At 32.8% G+C, this 15,722-nt stretch overlaps 3 protein-coding genes across 5 annotated transcripts; 2 read left to right on the forward strand and 1 right to left on the reverse strand.

Moving 5' to 3' along the window:
• The first annotated feature begins 3,656 nt into the window (after positions 1 to 3,656).
• On the forward strand, positions 3,657 to 5,192 carry LOC107023002 (WUSCHEL-related homeobox 2). The gene is made up of 2 exons (XM_015223566.1): positions 3,657 to 3,969; positions 4,792 to 5,192. Exons 1-2 carry the CDS (start codon positions 3,657 to 3,659, stop codon positions 5,190 to 5,192), a joined length of 714 nt encoding a protein of 237 aa, XP_015079052.1.
• Positions 5,193 to 6,887: 1,695 nt separating this feature from the next.
• Positions 6,888 to 9,473, forward strand: LOC107021657. Of its 3 annotated transcripts, none has more exons than XM_015222356.2 (3): positions 6,888 to 7,044; positions 8,656 to 8,842; positions 8,998 to 9,473. In XM_015222356.2, the coding sequence occupies exons 2-3, from the start codon at positions 8,672 to 8,674 to the stop codon at positions 9,064 to 9,066; spliced, it is 240 nt and encodes a 79-aa protein (XP_015077842.1). In that variant the 5' UTR covers positions 6,888 to 7,044; positions 8,656 to 8,671; the 3' UTR covers positions 9,067 to 9,473. The 3 variants fall into 3 exon arrangements, with proteins under 3 accessions (XP_015077842.1, XP_015077844.1, XP_015077843.1); XM_015222358.2 differs by having other exon boundaries at positions 6,913 to 7,044; positions 8,671 to 8,842; XM_015222357.2 differs by having other exon boundaries at positions 6,914 to 7,044; positions 8,601 to 8,842.
• Positions 9,474 to 9,877: 404 nt separating this feature from the next.
• Positions 9,878 to 12,883, reverse strand: LOC107023850 (heat shock cognate 70 kDa protein 1). Its single transcript, XM_015224669.2, has 2 exons — positions 12,555 to 12,883; positions 9,878 to 11,765 (listed from the first exon to the last, which is right to left on the reverse strand). The coding sequence occupies exons 1-2, from the start codon at positions 12,766 to 12,768 to the stop codon at positions 10,033 to 10,035; spliced, it is 1,947 nt and encodes a 648-aa protein (XP_015080155.1). The 5' UTR covers positions 12,769 to 12,883; the 3' UTR covers positions 9,878 to 10,032.
• Between the last annotated feature and the right edge of the window lie 2,839 nt (positions 12,884 to 15,722).

A 15,722-nucleotide genomic window follows, 5' to 3' on the forward strand; every position in this document is an offset into this window, starting at 1 on the left:
CCCCCCCCCCCCAACAACCCCACATCCTACGCCCAATTTATTATTTACTACTTCGACCTCCCCCCCATTACCACCACCATCCCTGCTACTTACACCATAAGAAAAATATTAATGTCATTTTTGTTTCTTTTGTGAATGAGTCTCTTTTACCCGTTTAGCTATACATTTTTAAATAGATAACAGGTGTATAATTTTTTTTTTTTTAAATGAGTTAGATATTCAATTCATTTAAGATAAGTAATTTAAATGGGTACGCATATAAATCGTTCATTTTGCCATCCTAGCTGAAGCAATGATGTATGATGAACTTGTCAGCAGTATATATACTCAAGGCAGTTCTTCCATCTATTGTTATCACTCTTCTTGTTCTATAATTACATCCTTCATTTGGCCTCATTCAAATGTGACTCGGCCGAAATGGTATGACAAAATAGGCTAAACAATATTGAAGTTATGTGTATGTTGATATTAAAATGTAATTTTTGTTATGTTTGTGATTACAAATTTTATTTTTGAGATTTCAAATCTTACATTTTAATTACCTATATACATATATGATGTGATAAAGATAATGTAAAAATGTACTCCACTTTTTTAGACTACTAGAATGAGAAGAAGAGTTGATTGGTTAGTTGAATGAAATTTCCAATAGAGTTGAGGAGAAGGTAGCTTGCTTAGGTAGTCAAAATTCCCAATACAAGTCCAAAAAAAGGCAGCAGGGACTTTGTCGCTAGTCTGTAGATCAGGTGAATCTCTCAAACTCAGAATGTGAAGAGAGAGATTATCGGCGTCGAATTTGGTGCCCAAAAAACCCTGACCCACCGCTCAACGGTGTAGTCTATTAATCAATAAAGTGATTGAGAATCATAACATTTTATCAGTTATCAATCAAGATTAAAAAAAATAATACTATATAATTCTTTTGATATATTCTAGCTTGGATAAAACATTTTTACCTAATAGTAATGAAAAATATTAATTATTCATGAAATTAATCGATGTGCACGAAAATTTCTCCAATATATTATTTAAAAAAAAAAAAGAAACCTGAGGTAGAGTTTGACTTGAATTTGGTCTTCACGATACGGCGCCTGATAGGCTCTAGTCGGTCGACGTTACTCTCTTGTACTTACTCCATTTGGTTTGCCTTAAATGCATTCCCTTTCAGTTCTCTCTTTTACATCAACTACTTTGTTTTTTTATGCATCATACATTTCTTTTCTTTTTTTGGATAAAATAAAATTGTTTATTTTGTCCTATTTTTAATTGAATATATATATATAACTATAAATAAAATCTGTCAATGTAACTATCTCATAATTATGAAAAGTCGTCTTTGAATCATGCATGTTCCACCTTCCTTACGGCTGTGATATACTATCCTTATCCAATGTATCATTATAACTAGCTTATATGGCTAAATTTCGATATCTATTTATTCAGAAAGTACTTTTTTTCAAAATATAAGATAGTGGTTAATAACCGTGTTAGAGCAGCACACAAGCAATTTGTTCTTCTCAATTTTATTTTTTTTTGAATAATTATTATATTTTCAATTTCTGAAAAATAGCTTATGTTATAAGGAGTTTTTTGAAATAATAATAAAAAATTTAAAAATTTAGTTGCCTAAGGATTTCTTTTGTACATTGAGGAATAAATAACGGAGAGAAAACATAATATTAAATGATTCTAATTTACTTGTCTTGAAAATACGCTCAAATCTGGGAAAACCAATTGTTTTAGCAAATTATTATGGAAGCAGGGAAGTTGATCAGCGTGAGTAAATATGAGGACTAATTATATAGGGTGGCGGTGATAATTACATTTTAGTGAAGTCACAAACGTCGAATATATAGGGATTTACACCAATTAATCCCAACAGATTCACCAGTGACATAAATTTTCTTAATTTATCAAAACAAATAAAATACAGAAAAATATTTTCAATATAAAATAAGAAAACGAATGAAGTAGATCCTCTAAGTTTTAAATCAGGTAGATATAAATAAAAATAAGTCTAGTATCGGCCAAGCATATCTTCAAACATTTTAATAATAATACAATCGTTCAACCTACATTATTGAAGATACAAAAACAATTCCTTATTTTTTCAACTCTGATCCAATGAGTCTGAATTTTTATGAAGAATTTAATATAAGAATAAACATACTCAATATTTTGACTCCAGCCTAAGTAATTTAAATTTTCGATTTGAATAAACCTCTTGCACCTACTTAATTTGTCCACTCGTTAAAGTTGTTATTGATCGTATTAATAGGGGCAAATGTATTAGGAATAAAAACATTAATTAGAAGACAAAAGAGGAAGTGATCATTAAGTTGGACACGAGATCATATAAAGAGATGCAATCCCAGGATTATTTGTTAGATTACCAAGAATCCTCATTTATATATACATTCACAAACCGTGATTGCCTCATTCCTCAATACGCCACTCAACATAATTCAAAGAGCCTCCTTTATTGGATTTCACACATAATTCAAATTATATATCTACACATTTCTTTTTCTTTTGTTGATACCATGGTCATGTGTTGGAGGGTGTGAGGAGGAGGTCATAAATCATAATTATGGAAATGCTACTTGTAAAAACTATTTCTCTTATTTTTATTTGATGAATAATTTTTTACCGTTACATGAGTTGTGTTAGACTTCTCTTCTTGTTGCAATAGTGAGATGACTGATGAGTGATAAGTTAATTTTTGTGATGTTGGCTTATTTTCTTCGAATTTAAAAATTGTGAATTTAAGTTATCAAAAAACAAATAAAAACATATAGGAAGAGATAAAAATAGTTTGATGATTGTATTCCTAATAATCTTTCGTAAAATGGGACGAAGCACATGAAATTTATAATGAAAATATTTTATTACGTGTCAATAATCTTACATAATATGGGACGACCGAAGGCAGCACATAAAATTTAGAAGTAATTTAATTGTGAAAATATTTTGTTACGTCTTTATTATTGGTTCATTTATTTATTCCTTCATTTGAAGTAATGACTGATTATGGGGATAATGATAATCTTTTGCTCTTTAATTTTTATTTATTTTTTTGATTTTCTATTTGATATTTATATTAGAACTCAATTAAATTTTAAAAAATAAAATATTATTTATTAAAATAATATTATATTTTAAAAAAATTAATTCAAAATCTCTAATTAAACTAATGTTTTGTTATTGTGGCAGTTTCACTGTATGTAAACTAAAGAAAGAGCCTGCAGAGTCTTTCTCTCTCTCTCTCTCTAACTAACTACAATTCCCAAAGCATAGCCCCTACACCTTACAACCCAACCGGCTGTCTTTTTCTCTAATTACCTTAATTACCCCTACCTATCTTCCTATCATTTTCCGAACATTTAGTCATTTCTTTTCCTTCCCGAGACAAGTCCAATATAGGGGCATTTACGTCTTTTCATGCATGCTTACATTCATACCAAGACGAAAAATCCCTCCTATCGGCCGCTAACCGCCATGTTTTCAGCACCAAAAACAATACGCATGTCAATCCCCTTTTCTTATTTTTTTTATTTATATATATATATATAAGTCTAAAAGCCATGCAAGAAATAGTATTAAGAATATTATTTAATTTCTCTGTTTTATTTTTCTCTTATAGAAAAAATATTGAAATGAGTGATAATAGTGTTGATATGTTAACATCTGGTGGAAGTCCAGTTGGATGTAGATGGAATCCAACAAAGGAACAAATTGATTTGCTTGAAAGTTTATATAAGCAAGGGATAAGGACACCAAGTGCTGACCAAATACAACAAATTACTGGGAGGTTAAGGGCTTTTGGTCACATTGAGGGTAAAAATGTCTTTTATTGGTTTCAAAATCATAAGGCAAGGCAACGACAGAAACAGAAGCAAGATAAATTTGCTTACTACAATCGATTTCTTCATCGGACTTCTGTTTTTCCTCCACCAAATTGCCCAAATGGTAATTTAATTTTTTACTTTCTCCGTATTCATCTCATTTTACGTGAAGGTGTTATGACTTTTTGAAAAATCAAAATAATTATTTCTTATCCTTGCTCAAATATTCATAATCAAAACCAAAGTATTTTGATCTTTACAGTCTGAACCTCTACACATAAATTGGGATAAAGGGAGTCGTATCAGACTCGAACGTATTTTTTGTTTAGAAAATGAAGTTGTCGTATTATATGATATCTGTGAGATTATATAACTTTCTGATGTACAGTTTTAGTTATTCAGATTTTATTTCCTTTTTTAGTATGTTTTCAGTTTCTGATGACATTTATTGTCTCTTTTCATTTTGCTGCCTTCACTTCTATGTTCACACTAGCTATTAGGAGTAGTCCCCACCTGGAAACTTGTTTTTCTCGATCATACCCTTTTTTTATGACGTTTAAGAAGTTTTTATTTTATCTACGCAAATTATGTCATCTTAAAAGTTACTGCAATTAATTTATTTATCTACCCAAATTATGTCATCTAAAAAGTTACTTCAATTAATAACCATCATAAAATGAAATTTGTAAAATGAAAAATATTGAGCATAAGGTTTTGTAAATTTTTTTTATAGCTATTATGACATTCATTTTTTTAAAAAAAACACATTTATTTAAATCTATGTATATTAGTTAAAAAACACATTTATTTACTTAACTATGTCTTCAACGACTAGATATTATGACATACACTTTTTGTAAAATATTTTTTTTATAGTATTACTCATATAAGTTAGATCTACGTATATTATAATATTATTAATACTTATTGGAATTAGGTTTTGTAGTTGTTTGCAGCCCTTATTACACAGCACAAAACAATCTAGGGTTTTATCAGCAGTATCCAGCAGTTCCTAGTATGATCATCCCTGGACCAGGTGGTTTCAAAAGAAGGGCAACATGTAATCAAGAAACTCTGAATCTTTGTGAACAAAACGACAGCCCAAATGCAAATAAGGAGTTTATAACTCAAGAAACATTGAATCTTTTTCCACTGCACCCAACTGGGGTTTTACAAGAAAAGACTACAATAACTGACTCTTCTTCTTCGTCGTCTACTTGTGTTCCTCATGATCATCTATCCAGTATTACTACTTCAAATTCAGTGGAAGTGAACTGTTTTACTGATCTTGGAATTGGTGCTTCTGATAGACCTCAGCCAGTCTTTAACTTTCTATGTGGAAATTAAAAGGGTCCTTGTGAGAGTTGGTTAGTATTGAGATTTGTGATGTTTTGGTGGTGGCAGTGTGTTTCATCTAGTTGGCTTCTTGTTTTTGTTAGTAGTTGGGTTTTGATCTCAAATAGTAGTACATGTGATCATATTATCCTTTTTGATCTAGTAATATATAGTGCAATATGTTGTGAATGTAATTGTGGTTTCATTTTGTGAATTAAAGAAGATTATCACCCTTCTTCTCTAACTATTGTTGATAAAATCTCACTATCTATCTTACCTATGTTTTATCTCAAATTGATTTCATAATTTGTGGTCGAGTACATACTTTTATATGTATAGAGTAATTCACAATGTTAGTATATATAATTTGGGTTTTTCCTTTTTAGGGTTTAGAAAAACAAATTGCCAAACCTAAATTAGTTTTCTTTATCATCTGGAACTTTAAAAGTTTGGGCTCGTCTTAACATTATGAAAGGGTTAATAAGTGTTATTTTACGTCAATTCAATGTCTCGATGGAATGATAATAGGTCCAATGTGAGTTCTCTAGTTTGATTGATGAGTTATGAAGGAAGAAGCAGATATAGGTTAAATTATGACGCTAAGATATGATTTGAAACTAATAATATTATTTAGCACGCGAGGAATAGTTTTTTCTTATCAAAATTGGGAGAGTATGTAATGAGAATTAGTTTATAACTTATTCACTTAATTATAGTTATGATATTTGCTAATATTAATAATTTTAATCAAGTTAAATATGAAGCATGCAATTCATCTAAATGTGAAGTTGGAAAAAAAAGTAGGGAAGCGTAATGGCAAGGAGCTGGATCCGAAATGCATATATTTGATCCATAAAAGCAAAAGCCAAAAGGTCATAAAATTCCTAAATAAGTGAACATTGTAAATAAACAATGTAAATTTTTATCTTGTTATTAAAAATGAAATCATATCTTTTTTATTATATGGTTGTTAATCCTCTCTTTTAGGACATTTTGATATAATATATACATCTGGTAGTCAAGTCTAGATGTTTTTGACACAATTGTTCTTATTTTCAATATAAGGTGTACATTATATAAAATTCAATCCAATTTTTTGTTGATAAATATTTTATAGATCGGAAAATATTTGCGCCTATGTTAGTTTAGATGTAAGGATTGGACAAAAAAGAAAACAGAAAATCAAGATTTTCTCAAATATTTGTGTGTACATAAATTTTCAGGAATATATCTAATTGAGTCTATTTGATCTCAAATTTTGTGAGCTCATTTGTGACAATCTTATAAATTATTTTTCCTTGTTTTCTGGAAAAAAAGTTATTTTCTTTTGGAATTTATGGGTCATAACTATCTGTGGGGCTTCTGTTAGGTTGTGAAGCCTGATTAAAATTTGATGTACTGTACTATTTATTCTCTGTAACAAAAAATACTCTGATTTATTAATATATATACCCACCGCTATGAAAGTTTACTTACGGGGTGTTATCACGAAATATTGGTTTCTCTCTTTCTCTCTCTAGATTTCTCATTCTTTCTCTTGAAAGGTCTTGTGTTCTTAATTCATCAAGTGTGCGTGGATTTGATCCTAACAGCTTCTATATCAACCACAAATTTCTTTCTAAAATACACAAGGATTAAATATAGTGATCACTAGTCAATTTATTTTTTTGTTTTTTAACTAAACTGTTGATATTTGTGAAAATGTTCCATAAAGTTGATTAGAAATTTAAACTTCAATTCAGCCCGTTTTAAGGCCCATTTAGAAATTTACCCACTTGAGTTTCTACTTTCTTCTCCCTCGGTCGCGAACTTCTCCATCTTCTCTGTGGCGAATATCTTTTTCTCCGGCGATCGATTTGGAGTTGTAAGTTTCCTTAATTTTTACTACTTAATCTGCATTTGTATTTTGTATTTGCTTCAATGCGATAAAAAGTATTTCTCGAACCCAAACAGATTTTAATTAGGAGAAAAGAGAACCATAAGTCGTATTTTTATAGTGTTCTGGTAGTAATCCTTGTTAGAATTCAGCACTGGAATGGAAATTATAAAATTTATTGTCATGATACTCCAAAAGACTAATTTCTCATTTCAAATTTAAGAATTAATTATACAGCCTTGAATTAAGTTACCTCTTGAAACAAAAAAGATCAATTCATGTAGGATATTGAGTTGAAGATAGGACATTAGGGCTTTGCTCTAGTGGTAAGAGAGTGATGGTGTGGGTTAGATGCTCGTCATGAGTTCGAATCCTGACATAGGCAATAGGCTAGTATATAAGTGAAGAAGGGTAGAGGGGCGGACCCATATGTGTGCCAGTGAGTCTTGGTAATCGAAACAAACTTGATAATCGATAATATTGATAATAATGATAAGTTTTTCCCCGTCAAGATTTTAGTTACCTATCAAAAGTGATATTATAGTTAGATGCCAGAGTCTACCAAAACTTTTTGTATGATACTACTTGTTTCTGACTTGAAAAATGATCACCTCATTTATTTATTTCTGAAAATAAGAAAAAGTGACCACTCTTTAGTCACTAATCTGGAAGAAGGGGAGTAGGGTGAATTCAGCTGTTTGATCAATCTATATGCCTGCGCCACGCATAGCATAATAAGTACTTCAGTGTGTTTCTAAATCAGACATGCCTGATTGTAAGCATCACTGCGCTGAAGTTTCTATGTGATCAGTGGCGGAGCCATATGTATTCAATGGTTGACACTCCTTAGTCGGACAATTACAACGTGTTACTAGGTAAAAGAGTTTTTTTTTTATTTACTATATAGTGATTCCTTTCGTCTTTTTTGTGGGTTTACTCTTTCATATTTTGACACCTCTTAGTGAAAACCCTGGCTTTGCCACTATATGTGACTATGTCAAATAACAAGTAATGTTTTGAAAAAAAAAAGCTATGGTTCTTCTAATACCTCAAGCCAATTCAAAAAGTAAAATAGGAATCAAGTGTTGTTGTCATTTCAGTGAGGGAGGACAAGTATGGGACTAAAAGGTTTAAGAAAAGATACATTTAGTGGCTTAAGGACAGAGCAGATCTGGATTGCAGTTATTGTGTTGACAAGGTTAGCAAGTAGCTAATGCCTAATAGGTATTGCCATCTCACACAAGTTAAATATGGCATCCAACACTAGACTTTGGCTATGAAATTAATGGATTTGTTTCTGGATATGTGGGCATACTATATATTTGGTAAAAATACTATCACCAAATCTCATTTTGTTCTATGTGCATATGTTTCTTGGTTGCTTTTATTTGTTGAGAGTTTTTTGTTTGGCAAACCTAAGTGAAATTAGTGTTCTCTGTTCTCTGAAAATATAGTTCATTGTGTTCGTCTTTCTCCCAGAAAGATTGTATATATGATTGATGCTCTCTAGATGCTTGCATTTACCTGTGATTTTCTCCTATTAGCCCCCCTGCAGATCTTATTTCCAGCTATACCAAGCATGTCTTTTATACTTTATAGTTTGAACTGCTGAAGGATGGGCCGCAAAGCCGGTACCTTATTCATAAACCCAAAGAACTTCGGAAGTCTCCAAAAACCTTGCGTGAAGGATATGGTCACATTTCTTAATTGTTTGACTCTAAATCATAACAAGGACGATAAATGCAGCAGGCAAAAATCACTTTTAAGTGCATGCATGGAGGCTCAGGTATGTATATGTTCTCAAAACCTGTTTATTTTCTATTCTTCATTGTTAGTTAGAAAAAAAGATTTGGTTTTATTCATTTGCTTGCCACAAATAGTACTCCATATGGTTTAATATGCTCCCCATTAACATTGACCTGTGATGCACCTTTTTTACAGGGCAAAAACAGAAAACCTTGGGGTAGCATTAATTATCACCTCCAGAGGCTTAACAGGGGAAGAAGGTAGTTGTATCAAATTGCTTGTGCATAAGCTAACAGTATTGTGCGTTGGTGTGTCATTTAGCAGGCATTTGAACTAAATAAAAAGCCTTACCATGTCATAGCTTTAAAGAGCTGGCTATGACTATGTTTCAAAACTTCTCCTTCTTTCTGGGGAAGTTTCAGTGAGTTGCTTCTGATGAACCATCAAATAGTGTTTGCAGGATATGACTTTTTCGTTTTAACTATGAATAAATATTCACTCATTTGGTTTTGCTGTATTACGAACAGTTAACATGTTCGTTGTCATCAGTCAGCTATAAACTATGTTTCAAAGTGAAGGATTCTGGGAACATGAGCTCCAATTTAGTAATGTACATCTGAAAATTTCAACTAATTTATTTAAGATCAAAAGCCACCAAGTTGTGGGGTGAAGGGCTAAGGCATGATTTGTACCTGAAATTACGGATCAATGGCCTTTGATTTGCACTTGAATTGCTTATTCAAAAGCAATAATGGCCAAAGAAAAAAAAACAATAGCATATTATGCAGTTGCTGGAAAATAAGATATGTTAACGAGAGAACTCATGGTTTTGAATCAAACTTATTATTAGGTATTATGCTTAACTTATTAAGTTGCAGCAGCAAGACTCCCAACAAATATCTGCTTTAAAATAAGATGATAAACTTTGTAACCATTTTTTCCAGGTAATGCTTTTGTTTGATAGTTTTGGCAGAATAATTGCTAATCAAATTGTCTTTTCGGCCAGTTGCTAGTTTGTTCCTGGTTCCTGGTTAGTGGGCAAAAAGTTTAAGTTCGAACAGAAATCCAAAAAGAGTTCGTAGTAAACAGCAAGACATTGCCAACTCAGTATCGCTATGTAAAAGCATTAGTATGATATTACAACACAAAACTTGAAACAAGAGCCAATTCAAAGTAATCTACTAAACTATACTAATGAAAATGAAACCAGCTAGTATCTTTATCAACCGCTTAATCAACCTCCTCAATCTTAGGTCCTGCACTGCTACCACCAGATGGAGGAGCATCATCATCCATAGGAACACCTGCGTCACCACCAGCACCCTGGTACATCTTTGCAATGATGGGATTACAGATGCCCTCGAGCTCCTTCATCTTGTCCTCAAACTCATCAACTTCTGCAAGCTGGTTGCTCTCAAGCCATGAAATTGCCTGATCGACGGCATCCTCAATCTTTTTCTTGTCGTCCGAGCTAAGCTTAGAACCAATTTTCTCATCCTTCACTGTGTTTCTCATGTTATAAGCGTAGTTCTCCAATGAATTTTTAGCCTCCACCTTCTTCTTGAGTTCTTCATCTTCTGCCTTGTACTTTTCAGCTTCCTGGACCATCTTCTCAATTTCTTCCTTTGACAACCTACCCTTGTCATTGGTAATTGTGATCTTGTTCTTCTGTCCAGTAGTCTTGTCCTCAGCAGAGACATTCAAGATACCATTTGCATCAATGTCGAAACAGACCGTGATCTGAGGCACACCCCTAGGAGCAGGGGGAATACCAGAGAGCTCAAATTTACCCAACAGATTGTTGTCTCTGGTTCTTGCTCTCTCACCTTCAAACACCTGAATCAATACTCCGGGTTGGTTATCAGAGTAGGTGGAAAATACCTGCTCTTTCTTGGTAGGAATTGTGGTGTTCCTTGGAATCAAGACAGTCATCACACCACCTGCAGTTTCTAACCCAAGAGAAAGTGGCGTCACGTCCAAAAGCAGCAAGTCTTGGACCTTCTCATTACCTTCTCCACTGAGAATGGCAGCTTGCACAGCAGCACCATAGGCAACAGCCTCATCTGGGTTGATGCTCTTGCAGAGTTCCTTGCCGTTGAAGAAGTCTTGCAGCAACTGCTGCACCTTGGGAATTCTAGTGGATCCACCGACAAGAACAACATCATGAACGGTGCTCTTGTCCATCTTGGCATCCCTTAAACATTTCTCAACTGGTTCCATACACTTCCTGAAGAGATCCATGTTCAACTCCTCGAATCTGGCACGGGTAATGGTAGAATAGAAGTCAACTCCCTCATACAGGGAATCAATTTCAATTGTTGTTTGAGCAGTGGAAGAGAGAGTTCTCTTAGCCCTCTCACAAGCTGTCCTTAATCTTCTTAGAGCTCTTGGGTTACCAGTGATATCCTTCTTGTGCTTTCTCTTGAATTCCTGGACAAAATGGTTCACCATTCTGTTATCAAAATCCTCACCTCCAAGGTGAGTGTCTCCTGCTGTTGCCTTCACCTCAAAGATACCCTCTTCAATAGTGAGGAGGGATACATCAAAAGTACCACCACCAAGATCGAATATAAGCACGTTCTTCTCACCTGCGCTAGTAGCCTTTTTATCCAATCCATAGGCAATGGCAGCAGCTGTAGGTTCATTAATAATACGCATGACATTTAGTCCAGAAATAACTCCTGCATCCTTTGTAGCCTGGCGTTGTGAGTCATTGAAGTAGGCTGGCACAGTCACCACAGCATTTTTCACAGTAGATCCAAGGAAGGCCTCTGCGATTTCCTTCATCTTTGTCAGGACCATAGAGGAGATTTCTTCAGCAGCAAATTCCTTTTCTTCACCCTTATAGGTAACAACAATCATAGGCTTATCACCAGGGCCAGGAATAACCTTGAAAGGCCACAATTTCATGTCCTCCTGTACAGACGCATCACTGAACCTCCTACCAATAAGCCGCTTTGCATCTGCCAATTGAAAGCACAGTGAGCACTTGATGTATACCAAAACTGAAATCATATAATAACTGCACGTCTAGCAATGATAATACATCCAGATAAAAATAATGCCAACAATCCCACGATCCCCAGTACTAAGCAACTAAGGAAACAAAAGAGTGCCACAATATCAAATTCAACATCACCAATAAGAATCAACAATTGTCACACCAGTGACCAGACCTACATTACAAATCCAATTGAATTCACACACCAATATACACTGATGTACTCCATTCAGTCAAGTTCTTATGATGTATAAGGCAGATCGGTCGTAGCCTTTTTGTTTCTAATAACAAAGATGTTCTCATCTCATGTCAGTTTATCTGATTAATCCACTCAACATAGCACCGGTGCTGAGCTTATAGGCTCACTACACGTTTTTATTCCACTATTCATATACCAGGTTGCTTATTCAATAGTACTAATATCATATCAGCTTGCTTATACCTCATCTAATTCACCAGACAAATTATATAGTATAATTCAGAATCCAGATCAGGACAATGCAAATCTGTTTACTGGACATAGCCACATATATTAGATTTTTGTACGTGATTTTGGACTGTTAAGGTACTCGCAAAAATAATACAGACTTATATGAACCAAGCCAAACGAATCACATCACGTCATTGATCATCAGACTCCATCTCGCAACAAATCACAAACGTACTAGATATACAACTCATGAAGAAGCAAATTACTCAAAACAGCAACAAATGTATAAGAAATGATGAGATCGGAAAATCAAAAGCTTACCGAAAACGGTGTTAATCGGATTCATGGCGACCTGATTCTTAGCAGCATCACCAATGAGACGTTCAGTGTCAGTGAATCCGACGTAAGACGGTGTAGTTCTGTTTCCTTGATCATTAGCGATGATCTCCACACGATCATGTTGCCAAACGCCGACACAAGAATACGTAGTCCCCAAATCAATCCCAATCGCCGGTCCTTCACCTTTTCCGGCCATTGCTTTACACGGCGACGGTTATCAGAGAAGAAAAAAATAGAGAGCTACAAGAGAAAATGAGGTTTGGGAAGAAAGAAGAAAATACTGAATGAGATGGGAAGAGAAGAAGGAAGAGGAGGAGTATATAATGGCTTCGGGTTAGGTGTTTTGTGTGCGTGTTACGTCTCTAGAATGTTCTTTTTTCTAAATCTGACCGATCAGGGGAAATATTTGAACGTGTTTAATGGGTATTGCCTTATTGGAATGTTCTGGAGACGTGCTATTACGTAGCCTTGTTTGACCTATCCACACAATATTTTTGTGGACCTTGTTGCAAATGGTAGCAAATCATAATTTATTGAAGAAAAAAATGATTTAAACAAAGTTATATTTTATTGATTATAAATTTTTAAAATAATTTTCTAAGATTTAATACTAGATGTCAATAAATATGGATATCATAGTAAAAAATATTTCTTTTTGTTAAGTGTTACTTTAGAAAAATTACGTCATTCAGAAATTAATAAATATAACATATAGTTTATTAAGCAATCCACATTTAATAGGGATTTTTAAACACTATTAAAAAATGGAGTATAAGATTATAGTTGAAAAAGCATACAAATTTTTATTTTGAATTTTTAAGGTAATACTTATTTTCAAAAAAATATGAGAGCTGAGATTGTGAGATTATATTTCTAAAACAACAGTAACACTCCCTATCAAAAATAGTGACAGAATTAGAATTTTCAAAAATTGACCTTGCTCTTTTTTAAAAAATAAAAAATAAATTAAACTACATTGCTAAGGTGAGCCTGCTATGAGATTTGAACACGCAAACACTTTAAGTTTGCATGCCTCGACTCTTTTAGGAGCTTAAAATCACTTGACTACATCACATTTTGAAGTCCATAATATTGTTATTTAATTACTTTATTTATCATTTTACTTGTATATAGAATATAATTTTCCTAGAGAAAAGTGTCCATAACAAAAGTACAACCCCACCGAGCTCAAATAAAAATGATGAAAGAATACTTGTCCCTATCACAGTTTTTGGTTGATTACACAGCTTAAACTTTCTTTAGCAATTCAAACCATTAGGCTGGGCCTTAAAGAGAGAATCATCACTGTAACAGAAGTCCAGCTAAATTCATAACCCGCACACCCTCCTTCGCAAGAACTATTTGTTTGCCATTCGGCCCATACTTACCACTTTGGACTCTTAAAGCCCAAATTCAATCCAAAAGCTCCTCTATTTTCATGAGTTCTTAACGATATTTGAATTGATAAAGGTTCAAATTACTCTTCTTTTTTTTTGAGTCTGAATTGGTTAGTGTAGTAGTACATGATTTAAATGTTTTTTTTTTTCAAGTAACCTTATGACGATTATATCGCGTACTAAACATATTAATCTATTTTTCTCCTATATGATACCGCTAGAACGAGCTCCTCATTTTTCAGGGACACAAAATTGCTGAGTATCTATGAGGGAATATTTTTAGATTTTAAAAACCTGCCATTAATTACAAAAAACGTTAGCTGTTGAGCCTTTATATTTATGGAAAAAAAGAAGAGAAAAGATAATGTAGGTAGTCATATAGTGTAGAAAAAGTGAAAGGTGGATGAGGGGAAACAGAATAGCAAAAAGATAAAACATATCACGCTTATCCATGCCCGGGGTGGGCCGCATGAAAAGCACAATTTCATGCCTATGTATTACACAGATATTACCCATTACTTTGTTGGCTTTGATTATGTTGCCTCCACTCCTATGTACTATACTAAATCCTTCACTCAAACTAGTAAAGAAAAGTTTTATGAATTTAAAATTTTATATTTTTTAAGTTATTGAGTTTTAAAATAATAATTTAATTATATATGTTTAAGAAATTTTTTAAAATATAAAAATTGAATCAAAGTTATTAAATCTGACCGAACCTAGTATTCGATTTGTCGTTTCCTACTGCTAACTTGATAATAATACCTAGAGAAGAAAAATGTTAATTTTCTTCTTTGTTGGGGTGTTTCCTTTTGAATGGAACATGAGGCAACATGCCGTTGGCTCAGTTTAGTAAAGAAAAAAAAAACTAGCGTAGTTTATTACTTCCTCATCCCAATTTATATCACAATATTTGAGTATGTACACAAAATCTTAATTAAGAAGGAAATAAATAAAAAAAATTTGTAACTTGATATCTATACTACATTCATTCGTATAAAATGAAACCATAGGGTTAAATTGTTTCTAATTAAGACATAAGTTGTCATTGTTTAGATAAATTAGAAAAGAATAGTAATTTAAATACAGAGCATTATAAATGTACACAAAAATAAGTAAATAAATTTCATAATATATATATAAGATTTTGAACTCATATTGTGAAAATTAGAATGAATTCAAAAATAAAAACATAAAGTTTCATCAAATTTGAATTTTTGAATAAGATTCTACGTGGAAATAAGAAAGATGCAGATGGGGTAAACTAAAGCGTTGCTTTTTTGTGATATACATATAGTATCAGCTTTATGTTATATTTTTTTTTACCTCAGGGGTTAACAGACTCACCGGGGCCATATCGCTTTATTTAAAACCCTCGTAGCTCGAGATGTAGCATTGGCCATTGCAAAAGTTAAAAAAATTCCTCCCTCTGGACTTCCCCTTTATCTTTTTAGACTACCCACTCTCCGGTTGATATTTTACTATTTTCTCCGTCTATTTTTATTTGTTCATCAAATTAAAAATACTTGTTCAATTTTATTCAATACTACTAAAAATATAGAATTAAGTATGAAATTTATAGTAATCCATCACTAAATCGTAGCTAAATGAGATTAGTATGGATTATTTTTGGTTCTTTAGCTATGGAATTTTATCCTGCTAATTCGTAGTTGTACACTTTAGAAAATCAAGACATAATTTATCACTTGGTTCTTAAGTTATTATCTTTGTTATTAATTCGTTTTTCATAAAA

The sequence above is a fragment of the Solanum pennellii genome, chromosome 6 (assembly GCF_001406875.1).
Source record: "Solanum pennellii chromosome 6, SPENNV200".
Classification (NCBI taxonomy): Eukaryota; Viridiplantae; Streptophyta; class Magnoliopsida; order Solanales; family Solanaceae; genus Solanum; species Solanum pennellii.

What these genes read in the sequence shown, in the direction of transcription:
- LOC107023002 (XM_015223566.1), top strand. Translation starts at nt 3,657, where the DNA reads ATGAGTGATAATAGTGTTGATATGTTAACATCTGGTGGAAGTCCAGTT. An exon ending in TCCACCAAATTGCCCAAATG is followed by an intron (nt 3,970 to 4,791) that starts GTAATTTAATTT and finishes TAGGTTTTGTAG; the next exon opens with TTGTTTGCAGCCCTTATTAC.
- LOC107021657 (XM_015222356.2), top strand. Translation starts at nt 8,672, where the DNA reads ATGGGCCGCAAAGCCGGTACCTTATTCATAAACCCAAAGAACTTCGGA. An exon ending in GTGCATGCATGGAGGCTCAG is followed by an intron (nt 8,843 to 8,997) that starts GTATGTATATGT and finishes CCTTTTTTACAG; the next exon opens with GGCAAAAACAGAAAACCTTG.
- LOC107023850 (XM_015224669.2), bottom strand. Translation starts at nt 12,768, where the DNA reads ATGGCCGGAAAAGGTGAAGGACCGGCGATTGGGATTGATTTGGGGACT. An exon ending in TCCGATTAACACCGTTTTCG is followed by an intron (nt 11,766 to 12,554) that starts GTAAGCTTTTGA and finishes TTCAATTGGCAG; the next exon opens with ATGCAAAGCGGCTTATTGGT.